The 22826-nt window shown below is 31.1% G+C and overlaps 1 protein-coding gene and 1 pseudogene across 1 annotated transcript; one reads left to right on the forward strand and one right to left on the reverse strand.

Moving 5' to 3' along the window:
* The first annotated feature begins 300 nt into the window (after positions 1-300).
* Positions 301-1018, forward strand: LOC114745516 (probable glutathione S-transferase parC; annotated as a pseudogene).
* A 1704-nt stretch (positions 1019-2722) lies between these two features.
* LOC114745520 (receptor-like protein EIX2) lies at positions 2723-5470 on the reverse strand. The gene has a single exon (XM_028933680.1). It carries the CDS (start codon positions 5468-5470, stop codon positions 2723-2725), a length of 2748 nt encoding a protein of 915 aa, XP_028789513.1.
* Between the last annotated feature and the right edge of the window lie 17356 nt (positions 5471-22826).

Genomic DNA, 22826 nt, shown 5'->3' on the forward strand with positions numbered 1-22826 from the left:
ACTCTTGAAAACCAGAAAATTTCATCCACACATTAATTGCATATAATAAACAAACTCATAGCTCAAAATCCTATATGCACGTGTTAGGTGATCAAAATCTTTGACTCTTGATTGAAAAAAGAGAGATATAGAATGAGCGCCGGGGAGTCGAAGGGATCTGCCAGAAACAGAGCAGCAGATGAACATAGAATAAATAAGAAGGAAAAAGAGAACGAATGGCTGTTGAGATCTATCGCCGATAATTTCTTCCTCGTACTCGTTCTGTTCTGCAGAAAGTGACAGATTCATCAGAGTTGAGCAATGGCGGAACAAGAGGTAGTGTTATTGGACGAGTGGCTGAGCATGTTTGGGTCGAGAGCCAGAATAGCGTTGGCTGAGAGGGGAATCAAATGCGAGTACAGGGAAGAAGATCTGAGCGACAAGAGAGCTCTCTGCTTCTGCAAATGAACCCAAATCACAAGAAGATTCCAGTTCTTATTCACAAAGGCAAACCCATTTGTGAATTGCAATACATCGATGAAGTTTGGAAAGAAACAGCTCCTTTACTTCCCTCTGATCCTTATGAGCTCAAGCCAGATTCTGGGCTGATTTTGTCAACAAGAAGGTAATTTCCTAATTTTTCAGCACTTCTCAATCTCCGTCTCTCCCTTTTAATCACGGTCATTAAATGCAGGTGGGAGATGTTGGAGGAAGGATATGGGCAGGAAAGAAAGAAGAACACGAAGAGGCAAAGAAGGAGATAATACAGAACTTGAAGCGATTGGAAGAGAGACTTGGAGACAAATCTTTCTTTGGAGGTGAAACCTTTGGGTTTGTCGACATTGCTCTGGTTCCATTCTATCCCTGGTTTTACACTTACAAGGCATTATGCAACTTCCAGGTGGAAACACATTGTCCTAAGCTCATTTCCTTGGCTCATAGATGCATCCAGAGGCAAAGTGTTTCCAAATGTCTTGCTGCTGAGAAGGAGATCTACGATTTTGTTGTTGACTTCAGAAAGAAAAGTCAATGGGACTAAAGAACCACATGAAGAATACAAAACTTGTGCCAAGAATAAACAGAAACAATAAGTGTCTGATACAAACACTGTGTTCTGAAGTTTGAGTTTTGCTTGGTGGATCCTTAGGTGTGTCAGAAGGTGAAATCAACTTGGTTGTGTCTGGTGATTATGCAGTAAAATAAGTTGTTTGCAAGAATATGTTCTTGATGTTTTACGATGAAAAAACTCGGTTGTGTCTTGGACATTTGTTAACGTGTGGTTCCTTAAATGTGGAAAAAGGCAAACCATGGACTCACCCAAACCCACTGCATTCTCCATGAAATGTGTGCTCTGGATGATTTATATAGCTTTTTTTTTTTTGGCCAATGGATAATTCATATAGCTTTTAGTTGCTAAATTTATGCTTGCTTGAGAATTCAGCGGACACAACTTAATAAAAATTTTAATCTTGTGATTTTGCATTTTTTTGATTTATATATCCATTATATGAACTGCAGATATTTAATTGGCTCTTACTCATCTTATAATCCCAAAATACGTTTAAAAATAGTAAGTTTTCCATTTTTATAAAATCTCTTATTAATTAACATGAAATCATGAATACGTCCCAAACTTAAATAACGAAGGATCATTAATTTTCTTAAACTCATCTTATAATTCAATCAAATGTTGATTTGCTCAACCTAATTAAGGTAGACGTGGTCTGAAAATAAATAGGAAAGATCGGAGAAAAGTTCTCATTCAAAATTTTATTAGTAGTAGTAGTATGACTTAAATCAGAATACAAGTATTCTATGTGCACAAAATTTATAGAGTATTGATACTTTGTGTGCATAAATATTTATCAGGCTTTCTTGTCAATAAAATCTCTAACAGAGGAGCTTTCTCAAGAGCATAATCTCTATTACTTTCGATCCTAATTATAAGACCTTATTTGTAGATTACAAATGAGATCTTATAATTAGGACCGGAGATAGTATCTCGCATACTCTTTCAGAAAAAAATCAACTTTTTTTGTCCTTCATTTATGTCAATTCCACACTTTTTAATGAACTACTATAAAATCTTGTATCAGGCGCAGTATGCTATATAATGGCATCGTTTGAAAAATCATATATATATATATATATATATATTTCTGTGCAGAAAAACCATACACGATGCCTCCAAACGACGAGAAGAGTTATTATGGTGTTATTGATGATGATATAAATAACGACGAGAAGGCCATGTGAAACTCGTATTCATACACCAGCAAAGTAACAAGCCTGTGCTTCAACTCCAACCTGGCATTCTTAAGATTCCACCTTTTTTTTCTGCTCATGGTTCCTCATGAATCCGTCACAATCTAATATAATTTTTAAATACTGGTAGTATGATAATGAAATTCATAACACCATAAACTAACAACAGATTCATCAGTAAAGATTACAATAAAATTATTCTTCTCGCCTATTAGTTTCTACACACCAATGTCCACTCGCATAGACTATTATGTCATAGATAATATTGCATCCACTAATGTATGTCACAGGTGGCAGAATCCGACAAACAAGAGTTGTATGTGAGCTGTTGCAGATAAACCCCATGCTGACAAGCTCCAGCTGATATGATGACAATCAGTAACAAAATAGTTAAATCTTACAACTGATATATCATTGAGAAAGAAACACAAAAGTAATGTAAATCTTTTGTTGATAGTAATTAAGAAAATATTACCTTTTAGTTGGGGAGCCACCTGCGCCACCTCGCCACAAGAAGCATTGTTGCCACATATATATAGTTTGACACCTTGCCTACCAAATTGAAGGAGGCATGCCTCCATGATCGAATAGCTAACAATGAGCCAAATACTATCCAAAATCCAACAGCAAATCCCACACCCAAGCTTTCATAGAATCCTTTCATGAAAGTGTCATCTTCATGAGCAGGTTGGTTAGCTTGCGTCTCATTCCCAAATGGATGATCTTCAGAAGGACAGAGCTTGTCCAACGGTCTCCCGCAGAGGTAAGGGTTTCCTTCATAGCGGGAGGGCTCAAAAGATTGCAATTGCGTTCCTATGGGAATTTGTCCTGTCAAGTTGTTGTTTGATAAATCCAAAGTGTTTAGCGAAGATATTTCAGCAAGGCTCGAAGGAATTTCTCCATCAAAATGATTTCTTGAGAGATCCAGAGTTTCTAGCGATTTTAGTTGTCCTATTTCTGAAATGATTTTTCCACTCAACTTATTTGATGATAGATTCAGAAATCTCAACTCGGCCAATTTTACAATTCCTATTGGCATTTCCCCCTCCAATTGATTGTTAGAGAAATCAATGTTCACAAGCCCATAATGGTCTTCATACACCAATTCTCTTCCTTTCCACACCATAGGCAACTTCCAATAAAAAATTCCACTTTCTCGAACTGTTCCGTTCTGAATGAGGTTGATATTATAATCAGAATCATTTATAACATATTTCTGAGACATTGCAACCAGCTTGTCAAGGCAACTTGGTATTGGTCCTATAAACTTGTTAACAGAGAGATCCAAAACCCTGGCCTTGGGTAAATAACATAGATGCAAGGGCAACTTTCCATCTAATTTATTCATACGTAGACTAAGAGTTTCCAACTCTTTTAGATTGTCACTTGTCCAGGAAGGTGGTATTGGTCCTGACAAGTCATTTTTTTCCAAATCTAACATGGCCAATTCAGTTGCATTTTTGAGCGAAGGCAGTCCACCATTGAAGCAATTGTTTCGCAAAACTAACTGCTGAAGTTGACTTAAGGACCCCATAGAGTCAGGAATCCTTCCTAAAAGTTGGTTATTGGATAAATCAAGAATCCTTAAAGATTTGAAATGATCCCAACAATCAGGAAGTTCCCCTAATAAATTATTATTTGAGAGATTTAAATAAACCAAATTTTCAACAATTGCACTTTTACCCTTGCCACTTGGTGGAAGAACAAATTTTGAAATTAGATTTTCTGAAATGTATAAAAATTGGCTCTTTAGTAGGAACGGTGGAATAAAGCCTCTAATTTGATTGGAAGCCAAAGATATGTGATAAAAATTAAATTCAAGTGGCAAATCTGGAATTACACCTGTGAGATTGCTTGACTCTATACGAAGTGAATGTGCTCCCTCTATAAGTCTCCAAAACCACTCTGGTATAGAATCGTTGATTTCAGCATGAGAAAAACTTACACTTTGTAAATTATTTTGAGTGCGAAGCCATCTAGGAAATCCAGGGCCCAACTTGCAGTGCTCTAACCATAAGTGTTGTAACTGAAACGGAGGAATCCAGTCGTTGCTGAATTTGAGAGTCAACAAATTATCAGATAAGTACAAATCTTCTAACTCGGTGAGATTATCAAAATGGATGTCACTGATTGTTCCATTTAGGTCATTATAGGAAAGGTCAAGAGTCACTAAAGAGTTCATGTTTTTTCCCAAATCAACCGGAATGGGACCACCCAAGTGATTGTTGGACAAAGAAAGGTATGCAAGATTAGAGCTTAGATTGAACAGCCAAGGGAATACTGATGATGTCAGCTTGTTTTCACCAAGATCAAGAGTTAAGAGAGATCTAGAAAAATTCAAATGAGATGGAGGAGTTAATAGAATATTATTGTCTGTCAAGCTACAATTTGCAAGCCGTAGCTCTCTCAGGTTTGGAAGCTTCCCAATAATTGGCAACAAGTTGTCAGAGTAATTAAGATTAGAAACATAGCTTAAATCAAGCGAAGTTAACGACCGAAGATTGGAAAGCCACTCAATGGCATCCAAGCTCTTGTCATCAATTTTCAAACCATCATTGTAGCCAATCTGGAGTATCTCCAAGCTTGACAGATTACCAAGTCGGCTAGGAATATTGCCCACTAAATGATTCCAATCTAGACGGAGCTCTTGCAGACTTGAAAGGTTGGCAAGATGGAAAGGCATACTACCAACTAAATCATTGAAGGAAATATCTAGAACCAACAAGTTTGCAAGCTTGCAAAGTTCGATTGGTATTTTTTCACCAAAAAAAGAACTAGATAGATCAAGGTATCGTAATTTGGTGAGAGAACCAAAAAATTTCGGGATTTGACTCTGATTGAAATCATTGGAACTGAGATTCAAATAGTTTAAGTTTTGCAAGTCCATCAATGATGGGCTAATCTCACCTCTTAAAGGCCGCCAGGAGTCATAATCACCATAAAGATCGAGCATCTCAACATGGCCACTGTGAGGATTACAGAGAACACCACTCCAGCGGCAACAATCTGGAGAAGAGCCCCATGAAGACAGACGACCATAATCGTCCACAAAGGCATTCTTCATGCCGAGAAGAGCTCGTCTTTCCTTGTGCAGGCAACTAGCGTTGGCATCTCCCATTCTCCAACATGACCCTATCATGAACAACTCAGCCTGCAAGTGCAGCATCATGAGTATGATGATTGGTTGAGGCAGTTTCACAAGGTTTAGATAACTCACGCTCATCATTATTGCAGCTAGCTCATGCAACATGAAACTCAAACAAGTACATGAGATGAACAACCCTGGCCTCCTTATTTATAACTCAAGGTCTTCCTTATGATGTGAACAATAATTGCGTGTCTACAACAGACGTACACTATAAGTCAAGGTCTCCCACGAATAACACGATTGGAAGGAATTCAAATTGAGTTTTTGCTCTCTTTTAATGGCTTAACATTTAAAACAGTGTACTATCCTAACATTCAGCCGTTTACCTTTTCCTTTTTCAATATTTGACGTTACTCCGGCTTTAAATATAAGACTCATTTTATGATATAATTTGTACTACAAAATATATCTTATATTTATAATCGAAAGAGTATTATTTTTATGAAAAGTATGTCGAATTCAAGCTTCATTGAAATCGGCATCAAAATATACTTACATAATTATGCATAATGATATTAAATAATAATTGTAATTAGTTTGGTTAACAAAAATTCTTTATAAACAGAGTCTGTGCATATAAGAATTGACGTATATTTGATAAGCCTACAAGGTTTGTGTCTAATAGAAGGCACTGAGACATAATATTCCATGCATGTTTCCAAAACAACAATGGCTATCTTTGTTTACAACGCACCAGAAAGCATCTGAAAGCAAAATTACTGGGTTTGTCCATTAATTGTTGTTGATCTCAATAATTGATCTTTGTTTTGTGGTCTGGAATTCACTAGTTTGTCTGTTTCTGTAAACTAAAATTACAATGAAACGAGTGGCAAAAAGAGAAAGCCAAAGCTTTAAAAAAAAATGAATATCTGTGCATTCTCCTACCTTTCAAAAAGAGAAAGCCAAAGCTTTAAAAGAGAAATCACTAGTTTGTCTCGATTGTATGACTTCAAATCCTACCTTCACGTGTTAGGTGATTAAAATCGTTGGCTTTTAATTGAAAAAGAGAAAAATAGATTGAGCAACGTGGAGTTGAAGGGATCTGCTAGAAACAGAGCAGCAGATGAACAAAGGATGGATAAGAAGGAACAATGAGAAAGAACGACACGTGTCTTTCAGCTGTTGAGATCTCCACAGCTTCTATGGCGTGCTGTACTGTCGTCATTGCATTAAACTTCAATGTAGTTGCTATGGGGGAAAAAATTCTTTTGCCTATGTCAAAATGTTCTCTGTCTCCTTTTTTTATTCTTAAACATATTAGAGGTTGATCGTTCAACTGGATTTATTAGTTATTACAATAATCTTAAATAATTAGTACTTGTAGTTCTATAAAGATAAACTTTGAAATATTTTTATATATAAATGACATAAAATTTGAAAAGAAAAAAATTTGTAAAGAGGAAAAGTGAACGTAAATATCTATATAACATATAAAAATGTGACGTAAATATATAAAAACTATGAAATCAAATTTATTACGATATAATGTATTTTATAATTTATCAAGCTTGTTTTCAATGTTACAAATGATTGGTTATTAGCTATTACAATAGTGTTAAATAATTAGTACTTGTAATTGGTTCTCCCCATCATCGGCTGACCATAAAGACAAACTTTGAAATATTTTACTCCTTGTTCGGATAAATCTGTCTTTTTCAAAAGCAACTTTTTAAAAAAAAAATTGTTCACAAAAGTCAATAATTAAGCGTTTAACCTGTATACGCGTCCTTCCTCCTTATTAATTTAATCACGAAAATTATAAATATATCCTTTTTTCAAAAAATTTCAAAATAAAACTAAAATAAAATAAAAGCCTACATATGATAATGATGATTGAGTAACCAAAATCAAAGTTACCCTCCGCAAAAGAAAAAAGAAAGACTAATCTAAAGTTACCACTATCATTATAAAAAGAAGAAGAAAATATGAAAAGTAGATCCACCATTAAGTGATATACATTCATGCATGCTTCACTTTGGGAATTAAATAACTAATAACTATTTTCATGATCAGGAATAGAGCATCGTTGGCCCCATAAGAATTTTTGTAATAATCTCCCTTTAGTACAATAATTGCATGTTTGTAAGACGTATATAAGTCAAGGTCTTCCATTAGTATAGTGCCCGGCATATATTTGCCCCCTGAAAAACCATTTTTTAACACCTTGTCCAAATGTTTTTTTTAGGGGGAAAAAATTGGGCATGTCGCTTTATGCTTTTATAAATTCGCCATATTCCTTAAATTAAGTATAATTAGATTATTTCGATTGTTCTTGTGTGTTTGTTATAGCAATATTTCAAAAATAAAATGGTACATTATTTTTTTAAATTAAATTTCATATTTATGGGAAAATGATATAAAAAATAAGAACAATTATTTCATGAGCTAAAAGATCCCATTTTCGGAATACGCTTAAAATATATGTAGTTGTGAATTCAGCAATCATGATTTACTAGTTGCTTCAAGTGTGGTTGTTAGGAACTGAGTTGAGAAAAAAGTTGCTTGTTAGAAGAGTTCATGATTTACTAGTTGCTTGTTTTTAAGTAGTCCTTGCAATAATGATAATTCTAACCAATACACTTGATTAGTAAGAATATTTTAGAAAAGATAATACCTATTTACATCCATTGACCAGCATAAAACGTGTCTCCTCTGCTTTGAAATATTTTACTCCTTGTTCTCGTAAATCTAGCTCTTTGTAAAAAAGCAGCTTTAAAAAAAAAAAGACAAAAGTGAATCCCAATTTTCTTTCACCATCAAAATTTATTTTAAAATTTGCTAAAAACTATAATTATAAGACCCTAACTTATTTAGTTTCTCATATTTATCTATTTTTACAGACCTTTTCTGATTTTTTTTTAATTTAGCCTGAACAAAATAGAGCCTTTCGAAATTCCAATATTTGTAACAAAAAAAGATGGATATAATTTAAAATAAGACTCAAACAAATAAACATCTAAAAGAAATAATAAGTTAACGATAAAACCGTATTAAATTAATAATAATGTAATAATAATTAATTTTATTTTTATAAATAAATGACACAAATTTGAAAAGAAAATGAAATTCTGTAAAGAGGAAAAGATGAACGTGGATATCCATATGTTACCTCTAGTCCTTAACATAAGAGTTAGTTATAAATTGAATTTAGTCATAAATATGGGACCACAATGCTTTTTTTTTTTTTTTTGGTGTGTTACAGTAGTATTCATATGCTTGAGCAAAAAATAGCGGATATAATAGGTATGTGTTAGGATTATAGTTTTGATGATAACAAGTCAGAATATCAGGGTTAAGTATTTTGATCGATCAACTAATCGAACAATCAGTTATCGCTAAGATTTCAGATAAATGATCAAGTGTAAATCAGGTCTATAGTAGTCTTTTTGATCGAAGAACTATTCGATGAATAGTTTATCGATAAAGGGATCGATAATCGCTAGTGTAAAAATCACATAAGAGTATGGAAATTATCGATAAGCTGATCGATAATATCAGGTAAGCAATCGAGTTACTGATAAGAAACCGAGTGCATTTATCGATCAAGTTATCGATAAATCAGTCATCAATAACGACTTCGATAAAAGGTAACACTCTCTACTTGTTCTGCACATTAGTTCAGTTACAAATTTATCGATCATATTTTCGATCATTTGTTTATCGATTACGTACTCGAACTTTATGCTCTAACTCTCTGAATGCAGGAGATCAAATTCACTGATAGATCGATAATTTTATTGATCACAAAATTTTCGATTACATGATCGATAATCAATGTTCTTTTTAACTCTTACTCAGTTTTGCTACAGCTAAATTATCGATAACATTATCGATAATTTTAACTTGTTTGCTTAAATAAGTTTTTCACATAACGTGTTCGATAAAGAGTCTGAGAATTGACATATTAGCATTAAGTTATGATGAACTAATTTTCGATCAAGTTATCGATCACTGGATTTTCGATAAAATGATCGATCATTCAATTCCCCGAACTTCATGTTTTCACAAAACGTGATCGATAATCATTTTCCTTACCTTACAGGATCAAACTTCTTTCTTCACTATTATCGATCACTTGTTCGAATAGTTAATGATCGATCAGCTGTTCGATCATTTCAAATAGCATGTGTCTTCCTTTGATTATTTACATAACCATGTTTTATCGATAATATTATCTATCATATATTTATCGATAAGATGTTCGATCATCAATGACTGAAGCTTCATTTTAATAACATCTAAATTATCGATAATCTGTTCGGTCAATTATATGATCGATCACTTGTTCGATCAAGCAATGATTTCCTCTTTCTATGAAAATTCTTGGAGCCGATGATCCAACACTTGATCGATAACTTTAGTGATCTATTTCGAAAAGTCTTCATTCCGTTTATCGATAACTTGATCTATCATCAAGTAATCGATCATCTTTTCGATCAAACCAAACCGGAATGACACTCTGTTCTTGTTACTGATAAATGATCTCGTCACAAATCTTGAATGATAAATTAGCCTTCCTTCTGTATTCAAGGTTAAAGCACTCACCACAAAATTCTCACTTGTTCTAAGTTTGAAATATGCAGATTAATGAAAACGAGTGCAACGGCTCTTCAATGGGATTACGTAGACTGCGACCTACAGTGTCAGAAACTCAGACGCATTAATGGCGGAGCTGTTAAAACCAGTGAAACACGCAAACGAAGTCACAACGGCTAGAAGCCTTCCGTCTAACGGCTATTTAACGATATCAACTATAAAAGGCGCGAAGAGGCATTAATGAAGAGAATTGAATACCGGAGCTACCATCTGCTATTATTTAGTTACGCATTCAATACTCTGTTTTTCACTTTACTACTGAGCATCAGTGTTTATCATTGAATTCACTCTGTAAGAGAGCCATTCACTACTTTCATTAAAAACTTGAGAGACACTCAAGAGTGTGGACTCTTGAGAGGGGTTGTATCCTTACGGGAGTAAGGGGAGTGATTGAGCGATTCAATTACTGTACCGAGGCACCAAGAGCCCTGTCGATCTTGGAAGATAGTGAAATACTCAGAGGTGTTCTGGGGACTGGAAGTAGGTCACGTGGTTGAGACCGAACCAGTATAAATCTTGTGTCTCTTCTCTGCGGTTAAATTTCTCCTTACTCTGACTCTCTGTTTCATTCAATACTTGCACGCATTTAATTCTTAAGTTTTTGTAACTCACCCAATTCACCCCCCTCTTGGGTGAGATTGTTTCTAACAGTATGTAATTTTCTCTTGTTGAGTTAATAATGAAAAAAAATGAAAAGTAATAAATATTTCATTTCTAACTTTAAAAATAGCCCCAAAAAAAAAAAACCAGAAGAAGAAGAAGAAGAAAAAGTAAATCATGTTGATATTTTAAAACTTTTGTTTTTTTTTTCGTGATGCCCCTTTTTAATACTATATGGTATGGTCTCCGCAACGTAATAAGTGGAAATAAAGGCTCTAGAAGGAGAAGAAGTTTCAAGTTTCAAAGATAGTTTGTATATATATGATGAATGGGTCTTGATTATCGTTTCATGAGAAAACGAATTTTGTGGAATATGTAAATTATCTCTGCAATTATTTCTCTTAATTCCACATATACAGACGCCCATTTGGGCCCACTGTGGAGGGAATGCTCTTTTGTACTTTTATGGAAGGTTTGCATCTTGTATTCTAGCGTCTTCAGTGAGAAATTTCAAACAACGAATATATTAACATATGTTGACCCACGTGTGAAAATCGTCATGTAAACATCTAAAATCAAACTATAATAACCATGAATCCAAATTTATACAGATTGTAATTTATTTATAAGTTTCCAATTCTCCTGTTAAATGTAATGAAATGATTTTTTAAGATTTTTCAGCGTATTAAAGTGGTGTTTAATATATGCAATGGAAGTGGTGGATATTGCTGGTTGGCATAGTAAGAAAGAAAATGATGGATATAATGTATTTTTATGATTTTTCAAACTGCTGTTTAATGTTACAAAGTAATTTTTGTAAGATTTTCTGTCTGCAATATATGTGATGACAACTGGCGGATATGATCAATATGAATTAAAATTTAATAAATAGAAATCCAATTTTTTTTTTTGAGAAAATGACAGAAAAATACCTGTTAAATTTTAAAAAGATGAATAGGTCTTGTTGATTATTCTTGTATCACTATGCTTGTGATAGTTTTACTACTCAAAATCTATCAAAATCACCCATGTTTATCGTTTTCAAATTCAATAGATATTTTTCTGTCATTTTCACTACATGTTTCTTGAAAGTCCTTAATATAAGAGTCAGTTCGACTTTTAATTTTATTTTAAGTATAAAACCCCAATCTATTTTATCTTTCATATTTATCTATTTTTTTAATGTAATCCTTATAATAGTTGTACATAACAAAGATTTTATTAAATAATAGTTCTAGTTAATAGATATTTAAAAAATACATATTTATTATAAATAATTAACTTAATATATTATTTTAATTTACTAAAATTAGTTAAGTAGCTTTTAAACTAAGAATAGGAAGAAGTGGTATATTGTTAATTAGGAGCCTCCGGTGACTAGGCACAAGCAGGAAGAAAGAAGTTTCCAAGTGGTGGGCCCCATCTATTGAATGTGGGCCCCATCTATTGAATAATCTTTATTTCATGAAGAACTCAATTTCATGAAAGTCACAAAAAATATTGGCCTCCTCCACCCATTTTCTTTTGTATCTATCAATGCAATCATCATGACGAAATTAGAAGATGTTTGGAAATTGGAATACAAATTAAATAAAATAAACTTATATAAAAAATAAGGATTATTTCATTTATACTTTTAAAAAATATAGCAAAAAAATATAAATCATGCTCGCTTTATTAAAATTATTTCATCTCGTTACTATCCTTTATGTGATGCCCCCTCTTTTTATAGGATTATCATTCCAAGCACAGCTTTAATAACGTATCGTCTCCACCACGTAATATTTTTTTTCCATAGTTTGTTATGCGATGTAATAGTAGTCATGATTATTGTTTTATGAGAAAACGAGCTTTGTGGAATATGGATCATATTTTTGGAGTTATTTCTTTTAATTCCACGTATACAGACATCCACATAGATATACATCTACGTGTGTGTGCGGAGCCGCGCTAGTGAAGGATGCACTGATTAGTCAAAAGTTCGTTTGGACCGTATATAATGTGTACTTTTTTCTATTGGGTATGATAATCAAAGCACGCTCTACATAATTTTGATTTTTTAAGAAAAATCTCAAAATAAAAAAGTTCTTATTATAAAAGTTAGTTTACTAATTTTAATAGATTAATAAAACTAGTTTAAGTTATTTATTTGTAATAAATAGGTATTACTTTTTATAAAATATCTTTATTAATCAAGTGTATTAGCTAGTAATTTCATTATTATAAGAATTTCCTCTAAAAAATGAATAAATATAAAAAAAAAGTGGGTTGGGTCTTATATTTAAAATTAAAATAAAAGTCAAATGAACTCTTATATTAAGAATCAGAGCTAGTGTTAATTTTAAAATTTTATTTGTTTATTACACTTTAATAGTAATTGACTATATTTAAAAAGTAAATAACAACATATTTTTATAGTAATTTGTGATTTGAAATTCTAAAATTTAAGAAATATTTTTCCATATTTTCTCTCTTTTTTTAAATATTTTGTAATTACTTTATGGATGGTTCTCTGTGTGGGTCTGCGGGGGACCCACCACTTTTGGAATTAGAACAATAGACCCCAGGCAATTATCAAAGTCTTCCGGTCCGACCAATTTTATAGATGCTTCCAAAGTGATGAAATGTCATTTATAACCCTTCCATTTTTTTGACCAAGTATACGTGTGATGACAAATATGATCAATATGAATTAAAATTTAATAAATAGAAATCCAAATTATTTTTTTGGAGAAAATGACAGAAAAATACCTGTTAAATTTTAAAGAGATAAATAGGTCTTGTTGATTATTCTAGTAATGATTTTGACTATATTTGTGATAGTTTTTACTACTCCAAATATATTAAAATCACCTGTTTATCGTTTTGAAATTCAATAGATATTTTTCTATCATTTTCGCTATTTGTTTCTTGAAAGTCCTTAATATAAGGCCCTATTTGATTTTTATTTTGATCCTAAATATAAGATCCCAATCCACTTTGTCTCTCATATTTATATATATTTTTTTTCAAAGTAGCTCTTCTACCAATAATAATTCTAGTCAATACACTTGATTAGCAAAGATATTTTAGGAAAGACAACACATATTTAGGACAAATAACTAACTAAACTTACTTCCTTAATCTCCTCAAATTAGTCAATTAGCTCTTATAATAAGGACCGGAGGTAGTAAGAACTAATTTGACTTTCAATTTCATTCTAAATATAAGACCATAATTCATGTTGTCTATTATATTTATCTATTTTTTCAAGACACTCCTTATGTTCCATCAAATAGTAATTATAACTAATACACATGATTAGTAAGGATATTTTAAGAAACGCAACACCTATTTATTACAAATAACTAGTTTAATAAATTTTTTTAATTTACTAAAATTAGTTAATTACTTTTTATATTAATAATAGATTAGGGGCAGAAGGAGGAGGCATATTGTTAACCAGGAGCCTACGGGGGCTAAGCACAAGCAAGAAGGAAGAAATTTCCAAGTGGTGGGTCCTATCTATTGAGTTATCCTTATTTCATGAAGAGCTCAATTTCATGAAAGTCACAAAAAATATTGGTCTCCATCCATTTTCCTCTGTATCTATCAATGCAATTACCATCACGAAATTAGATGACGTTTTGAATACAAGTTAAATAAAATAAATTTATATGAAAAATAAGAATGATTTCATTTATACTTTAAAAATGTAGCAAAAAAATATAAATCATGTTGACATTATTAAAATTATTTCATGTCATTACCATCTTTTTCGTGATGCCCCCTCTTTTTAGAGGATCATCATTCCAAACACGGCTTTAATAATATATCGTCTCCACCACGCAATATTTTTTTCCAAGTTTCAAACATACTTTGTTATGTGATGTAACAGTAGTATTGATTATTGTTTTATGAGAAAACGAGTTTTGTGGAATATGGATCATAATCTTTGGAGTTATTTCTCTTAATTCCGCATATACAGACGCCCATATATATATATGCTTAGTGAAGGAGGCACTGATTAGTCAAAAGTTTGTTTGGACTATATATAATGTGTACTTTTTTCTATTGGTCCATAATAATCAAAGCACACTCTAGTACTCTACCTAATTTTTATTTTTTAACGAAAATCTCAAAAAAATACTAATTTTAAAATTTCAAATTAGTCTTGTTTTCATTCTTAAACATATTAGAGGTTGATCGTTCAACTGGATTTATTAGTTATTACAATAATCTCAAATAATTAGTACTTGTAGTTCCAGGCCTGATCGGTTCTCCCCATCATTGGCTGACCATAAAGATAAACTTTGAAATATTTTTATATATAAATGACAAAAAAATTGAAAAGAAAATAATTTGTAAAGAGGAAAAGTGAACGTAAATATCCATGTAATATATGAAAATGTGACGTAAATATATAACAACTATGAAATCAAATTTATTACGATATGATATGTATTTTATAATTTATATATCAAACTTCTTTTCAATGTTAAAAAGCGATTTATTTTGTCAGTTTTTGTGTGTGTTAAAGTAGAAAAATGATGCATATAATTAGTGTGAATGAAAATTTAATAAATAAAAATCCAAAATGTGTTTGCTTCCTTTGAAAGATATCGTTATATAGGGACCTACGGTGTCTGAGCACTGAGGAGGAACAAATTTCCAAGTGGGGAGCACTATCACTCTCTATTGAATATTCGTCATTTGAAGAGCTCTACTTTATTATTTAAAGTCCCCCAATTTTCCATTGCTGTATCTACCAATGCAGTTACGTGTTGGCATAAAAATTAGATAGATATGAAAGGATATTAAATTAGATGAAAATAATGAACATTCGATTTTTCTACTTTTAAAAAATAGCAAAAAGTACAAATCATGCTGACATTATTAAAACTATAATAGCCTAAGATATATACAAAATTTCCAAACTTCTGTTTACTAATGGTGGATATAATATGAATTAAAAATTAATAAATAAATTCGAAAATGTGTTTTCTCCCCTTGACATATATTACCGAGCACAAAGCACGGAGAATTTTCAAGGTGCTGGGCTCTACCTAGAGGCACCATGCTCAATGTCCCTAAGTCAAAAAAATTGCTCCTTCGATCCTTAATATAAAATCTATTTAACTAATTTGATTAGGTTAAGGAAATTAGGTAGGTTAGTTAATTATATGAAATATGACATGTTTTTCCTAAAACACTGTAATTATCTTCCTTAATACCCTCTCTTCCTTTTCTACTTGATTATGGTTGACGGAGATCCGTAGGGGTAATTTAGAAAAAAAAAGATAAATATGAGAAATAGGTCTTATATTTAGAATCAAAATTAACTTAACAATTAGGTCCTATATTAAGAACCAGATGAATACATAGACTTTTTGTGGGGTAAACAATTACATGGACATTAATTTGGAAAACATGAAAAAAAAATACCGATTAAATTTTAAAATGATAAATAAGCAATACTGAGTCAAAATCTGTCAAAACTATTTATCTGTTATTTTAAAATTTAACAAGTATTTTTTTTTTTGTTATTTCTCCTTTCCTTCGTGTATAATTTCTTCAATTCAAAAAGATTAAACATGAGTGATACTTGATTTAATTGAAATGAGGATAAGTCACGAAAATGAAAAATTACAAGAAGTTGGTAAGTTGAATTATTTCTCTTAATTCCCCTAATAGTCTAATACAGTTTAGTCAAACGTTTATTTGGACCATAAAAATAAAAAGGTGTACTTTGTGGCCGTGGTCATCCCGCTCCGCAGCGTGTGGGGCTGCGAATTCGGAATTAAAACAACCCACAAAAGACTCCAAGTGACCATCAAAAGTCACGGTCTTACTTAAATTTTATAAATACTTTTTTAATATTTTTAAATTAGTTGTCTAAATTCGATATTTAGAATCAAAGATTTAATAAAATAATATTTATGACGTACTCCAATATTTGAATCCGGTAGGTATATAATGTATTTCTATGATTTTTCAAACTTTTGTTTAATGTTACAAAGTAAATTTTGTAAGATTTTTTGTGTGCAATGTATATATGTCATGACTAATGGTGGATATAATCAATATGAATTAAAATTTAATAAATATAAATCCAAATTATTTTTTTTTTGAGAAAAAAAAAAATACCGGTTAAATTTCAAAAAAAAATAAATAGATCTTGTTGACTATTCTTGTAATAGTTTTGACCACTCAAATATATCAAAATCATCTATTTATCATTTTAAAATTTAATAGGTATTTTTATGTCATTTTTGCTATTTTTTTCTTAAAAGTCTTGAATATAAGAGTTAATTTGACTTTCAATTTTGTTCTGAATATAAGACCAGAATTCATTTTATCTATCATATTTATCTATTTTTTTAAGGTAGTCCTTTTAATAGTTATAGATGTTAAAAGTTTTATCAAATGGTAGTTATAACTAATACATATAATTAGTAAGGATATTTTAATAAAGACAATACATATTTATCATAAATAACTAACTTAACAAATTTTGTAATTTACTAAAATTAGTTAACTAATTAACTCTTATAAATACAGATTTAGGAGAGGAGGAAGTAGTGTATTGTCATCTAGGAACCTACGGTGACCGAGCACAAGCAGGAAGAAAGAAATTTCTACGTGGTGGGCCCTATCTATTGATTGAATAATCCTTATTTAATGAAGAGCTCAATTTCATGAAAGTCACCAAAAAAAAAAAGGTCTCTTCACCCATTTTCCTCTCTATCTATCAATACACTTACCATCACGAAATTAGATGACGTTGGGAATACAAATTAAATAGAATAAATTTATATAAAAAATAAGGATTATTTCACGTATATATACTCTAAAAATACAGCAAAAAAATATAAATCATCCTGACATTGTCAAAATTATTTCATCTCATTACCATCTTTTTTGTGATGCCCCCTCTTTTTATAGGATCATCATTCCAAACACGGCTTTAATAATATATCGTCCCCACCACGCAATATTTTTTTCCAAGTTTCAAACATACTTTGTTATGTGCTGTAATAGTAGTCTTGATTATTGTTTTACGAGAGAACGAGTTTTGAGGACTATGTATAATAATATATACGGACACCCACAAACACACACGTACGTATCTGTGCGCTTGCGCTAGTGAAGGAATGCATTGGTTAGTCAAAAGTTTTTTTGGACCATATATAATGTGCATTTTTTTCTATTGGCCATGATAATCAAAGCACACTGTACATAATTTTTTAAGGAAATATCTATAAAAAAAAATTCTTAATATAAAAACGAGTTTACTCATTTTTAGTATATTAACAAAATTTGTGGGCCCCCGGGGTACCTACCATTGTTGGACTTAGAACAATAGACCCCAAATCAAAGTCTTCTGGGCCGACAAATTTTGTAGATGCTTTCAAAGTGATGGAATGTCATTTATAACCCTTCTATTTTTTGGACCAAACATATAGTCCTTCTATATATGCCATTCGAATCAATAATATTACTTCCAGTCTTAATTATAAAATTTTATTTATAATCTATAAATAAGGTCTTAAATTTTTATTTTAATCCCTTCATTTTATAATGTTGTTCTCTATTGGCAAAATAAAATTCTAAAATCTATATACCCGAACATGTACTTTTTTCTATTGGGCATGATAATCAAAGCACGCTCTACATAATTTTGATTTTTAAGAAAAATCATAAAAAAAAGTTCTTATTATAAAAGTTAATTTACTAATTTTAGTAGATTAATAAAACTAGTTTAAGTTATTTATTTGTAATAAATAGGTATTACTTTTTATAAAATATCTTTACTAATTAAGTGTATTAGCTAGTACTTCCATTATTATAAGAATTTCCTTTAAAAAATGAATAAATATAAAAAAAAAAAGGTGAGTTGGGTCTGATATTTAGAATCAAAATAAAAGTCAAACGAACTCTTATATTAAAAATCAAAGCTAGTGTTAATTTTAAAATTTCATTTGTTTATTACACTTTAATAGTAAGTGACTATATTTGAAAAGTAAATAACAACATATTTTTATAGCAATTTGTGATTTGAAATTCTAAAATTTAAGAAATATTTTTCCATATTTTCTCTCTCTTTTTAAATATTCTATAATTACTTTATGGATGGTTCTCTGTGTGGGCCTGCGGGGGACCTACCACTTTTGGAATTAGAACAGCAGACCCCAGGCAATTATCAAAGTCTTCCAGTCTGACAAATTTTATAGATGCTTCCAAAGTGATGAAATGTCATTTATAACCCTTCTATTTTTTTGACCAAGTATATATGTGATGACAAATGGTGGATATGATCAACATGAATTAAAATTTAATAAATAGAAATCCAATTATCTTTTTGGAGAAAATGACAGAAAAATACCTGTTAAATTTTAAAGAGATAAATAGGTCTTGTTGATTATTCTAGTAATGATTTTGACTATATCTGTGATACTTTTTACTACTCCAAATATATTAAAATCACCTGTTTATCGTTTTGAAATTCAATAGATATTTTTCTATCATTTTCTCTATTTGTTCCTTGAAAGTCTTTAATATAAGAACTAGTTTTACTTTAAATTTCATTCTAAATATAAGACTATAATTCATTTTATCTATTATATTTATCTATTTTTTCAAGACATTTTTTATGTTTCATCAAATGGTAATTATAACTAATACACATGATTAATAATGATATTTTAAGAAAGACAACACTTATGTATTACAAATAACTAGCTTAATAAATTTTTTTAATATACTAAAATTAGTTAATTAGTTTTTATATTAATAATGGATTAGGGGCAGAAGGAGGAGGTATATTGTTAACCAGGAATCTGCAGTGGCTAAGCACAAGCAGGAAGGAAGAAATTTCCAAGTGTTGGGTCACTGGGTCCTATCTATTGAGTTATCCTTATTTCATGAAGAGCTCAATTTCGTGAAAGTCACAAAAAATATTGGTCTCCTCCACCCATTTTCCTTTGCATCTATCAATGCAATTACCATCACAAAATTAGATGAGGTTTTGAATACAAGTTAAATATAGGGAAAATTTCACTGTAGGACCGCAGAAGACAATTAATCTCAAAAAGCCCCCAAAACTTTCTGAAATCTCACTGCAGGACCAAGGGGCCAATCTGATATTAATTCCACAAATGAAATGACGCCACTGCCCCTAGTAGGAGGGAACAAGTGCGGGAGAGTGCATTTGCAATGAGAACTAGCCAATTTGCAGAATAAATACATATGTTCACACGTGGAATCAGTCCGTTCACATGTGGACTGGTTCACCTGATGCATGCGTTCGTGAGGGAACAAGTGTGGGAGACGCATTTGCAAGGGGAACTAGCCAATTTGCAGATGAAATACATATATTCACACGTGAAATCAGTCCGTTCACATATGGACTGGTTCACCTGATGCATGCGTCCGTGAAGGAATAAGTGCGGAAGAGCGCATTTGCAAGGGGAATTAGCCAATTTGCAGAATAAATACATATATTCACATGTGGAATCAATCCGTTCACATGTGGACTGGTTCACCTGATGCATGCGTCCATGAGGGAAAAAGTGCAGGAAAGCGCATTTGCAAGGGGAACTAGCCAATTTGCAGAATAAATACATATATTCACACGTGGAATCAGTCCGTTCACATGTGGACTGGTTCACCTGATGCTAAGGGTAGTGGCGTCATTTCGTTTGTGGAATTAATATCAGATTGGCCCCTTGGTCCTGCAGTGAGATTTCAGAAAGTTTTGAGGGCTCTTTGAGATTAATTGTCTTGTGCGGTCCTACAGTGAAATTTGTCCTTAAATATATTACCGAGCACAAAGTACGGAGAATTTTCAAGGTGCTGGGCTCTATCTAGAGGCACCATGCCCAATGTCTCTAAGTCAAAAAAATCACAGAGACTTTTTCTGGGGTAAAAAATTACATGCACTTTAATTTGGAAAACACGAAAAAAAAATACCGGTTAAATTTTAAAATGATAAATAAGTAATACTGAGTCAAAATCTGTCAAAACCATTTATTTATTATTTTAAAATTCAACAAGTATTTTTTTGTGGTTATTTCTCCATTCCTCCGTGTATAATTTCTTCAATTCATAAAGATTAAACATGAGTGATACTTTGAAATGAGGATAGGTCACGAAAATGAAAAATTACAAGAAGTTGGTAAGTTGAATTATTTCTCTTAATTCCACTAATAGTCTAATACAGTTTAGTCAAACGTTTATTTGGACTATAAAAATATAAATGTGTACTCCTATAAATATTTTTTGAATATTTTTAAATTAGTTATCTAAATTCAATATTTAGAATCAGAGATCAAGTAAAATAATATTTATGGTGGACTCCTATATTTGAATCCGGTAGTTATATAATGTATTTTTATGATTTTTCAAAGTGCTGTTTAATGTTACAAAGTAATTTTTGTAAGATTTTTGTGTGTGCATTATATACATATATGTGATGACTAAGGATGGATATAATCAATGTGAATTAAAATTTAATAAATACAGATTATTTTTTTAAGAAAATGACAGAAAAATACCTTTTAAATTTTAAAAAGATAAATAGATCTTGTTGACTATTTTTGTAATGGTTTTGACTACTCAAAATCTATCAAATTCACATGTTTATAATTTTGAAATTTAATAAATATTTTTCTATCATTTTTTTTTATTTTTTAATATAAAAGCTAGTTTTATTTTTAATTTTGTCATAAACATAATATTACAATCCATTTTATCCCTCATATTTATCTATTCTTTTTAAAATAGTATTTGTAATAGTTACACATATTAAAGGTTTTAGCAAATAATAGTTATAACTAATATATATGATTAAAAAATATTTTTTAAAAAATAATATCTATTTACTATGAATAAGTAACTTAACAAATTTTTGTGATTTGTTGTATAAAGACATACTAGGGACACGACGAAGTGGTGTAATTGTCAGCTAGGAACCTACGGTGAGCGAGCACGAGCTAGAAGACAGAAATTTCCAAGTGGTGGGCCCCATCTCGTGAATAATCCTTATTTCATGAAGAGCTCAATTTTATGAAAGTCACACAAAAAAAATTGGTCTCCTCCACCAATTTTCCTCTGTATCTATCAATGCAATTACCATCACGAAATTAGATGACGTTTGGAATAAAAATTAAATAGAATAAATTTATATGAAAAATAAGGATTATTTCATTTAAAAATATAGCAAAAAATTATAAATCATGCTGACATTATTAAAATTATTTCATATCTTTACCATCTTTTTTGTGATGTCCATCACAAAAAAACAGCTAATTAGCGATGGAATTTGCGACGAAAACAAATTCCGTTGCTAATTTTTTTGACAGATTAGCGACGGAATTTCGCTAAATTCCATCGCTAATCAGCTGTTTTTTGTCAGACAATTCCGTCGCTAATTTCGTCACTAATCCATCAAAAAAAATTAGCGACAGAAATTCCGTCGAAATTCCTTTAGAAATCAGCGACGGAATTTCAATTCCGTCGCTAATCAATTAGCGACAAAGGAATTAGTAACGGAACAAATTCTGTCACTAATTCAGTCGCTAATCCGTTCCGTCGCTAATCCGTTGTTAATTCCGTTGCTAAATAAAAAATTCCGTCGCTAAAACCATGTTTTTTTTGTAGTGGCCCCCTCTTTTTAGAGGATCATCATTCCTAACATGGCTTTAATAATATATCGTCTCCACCACGCAATATTTTTTTCCAAGTTTCCAACATACTTTGTATACGTGATGTAACAGTAGTCTTGATTATTATTTTATGAGAAAATGAGTTTTGTGGAATATGGATAATAATCTTTGAAGTTATTTCTCTTAATTCCACATATACAGACGCCCATATATATATATATATGCGCTTAGTGAAGGATGCACTGACTAGTCAAAAGTTTGGTTGGACTATATATAATGTGTACTTTTTTCTATTGGCCAATAATAATCAAAGCACACTCTACATAATTTTGATTTTTAAGAAAAATCTAAAAAAAATACTAATTTCAAAATTTCAAATCAGTCTCATAGTAAGAATATGAAAATATCCTGATAAAAGTTTACCTTTAATCTTTTAATTTTGTACAAATTTTTATTTAATTCCTTCATTTTGTAAAGTGTTCTTTATTGGCAAAATAAAATTACAAAATCCATATACCCAAGCATATTCCTCGAATGACAGGAGATTGTTAATCTCCATCTTTTTAACTAGGGTCCTTCAACCATGGTTATTT

The sequence above is a fragment of the Neltuma alba genome, unplaced genomic scaffold, assembly GCF_004799145.2.
Source record: "Neltuma alba isolate B1F8T4 unplaced genomic scaffold, ASM479914v2 tig00004701_pilon, whole genome shotgun sequence".
NCBI classification, from domain to species: domain Eukaryota; kingdom Viridiplantae; phylum Streptophyta; class Magnoliopsida; order Fabales; family Fabaceae; genus Neltuma; species Neltuma alba.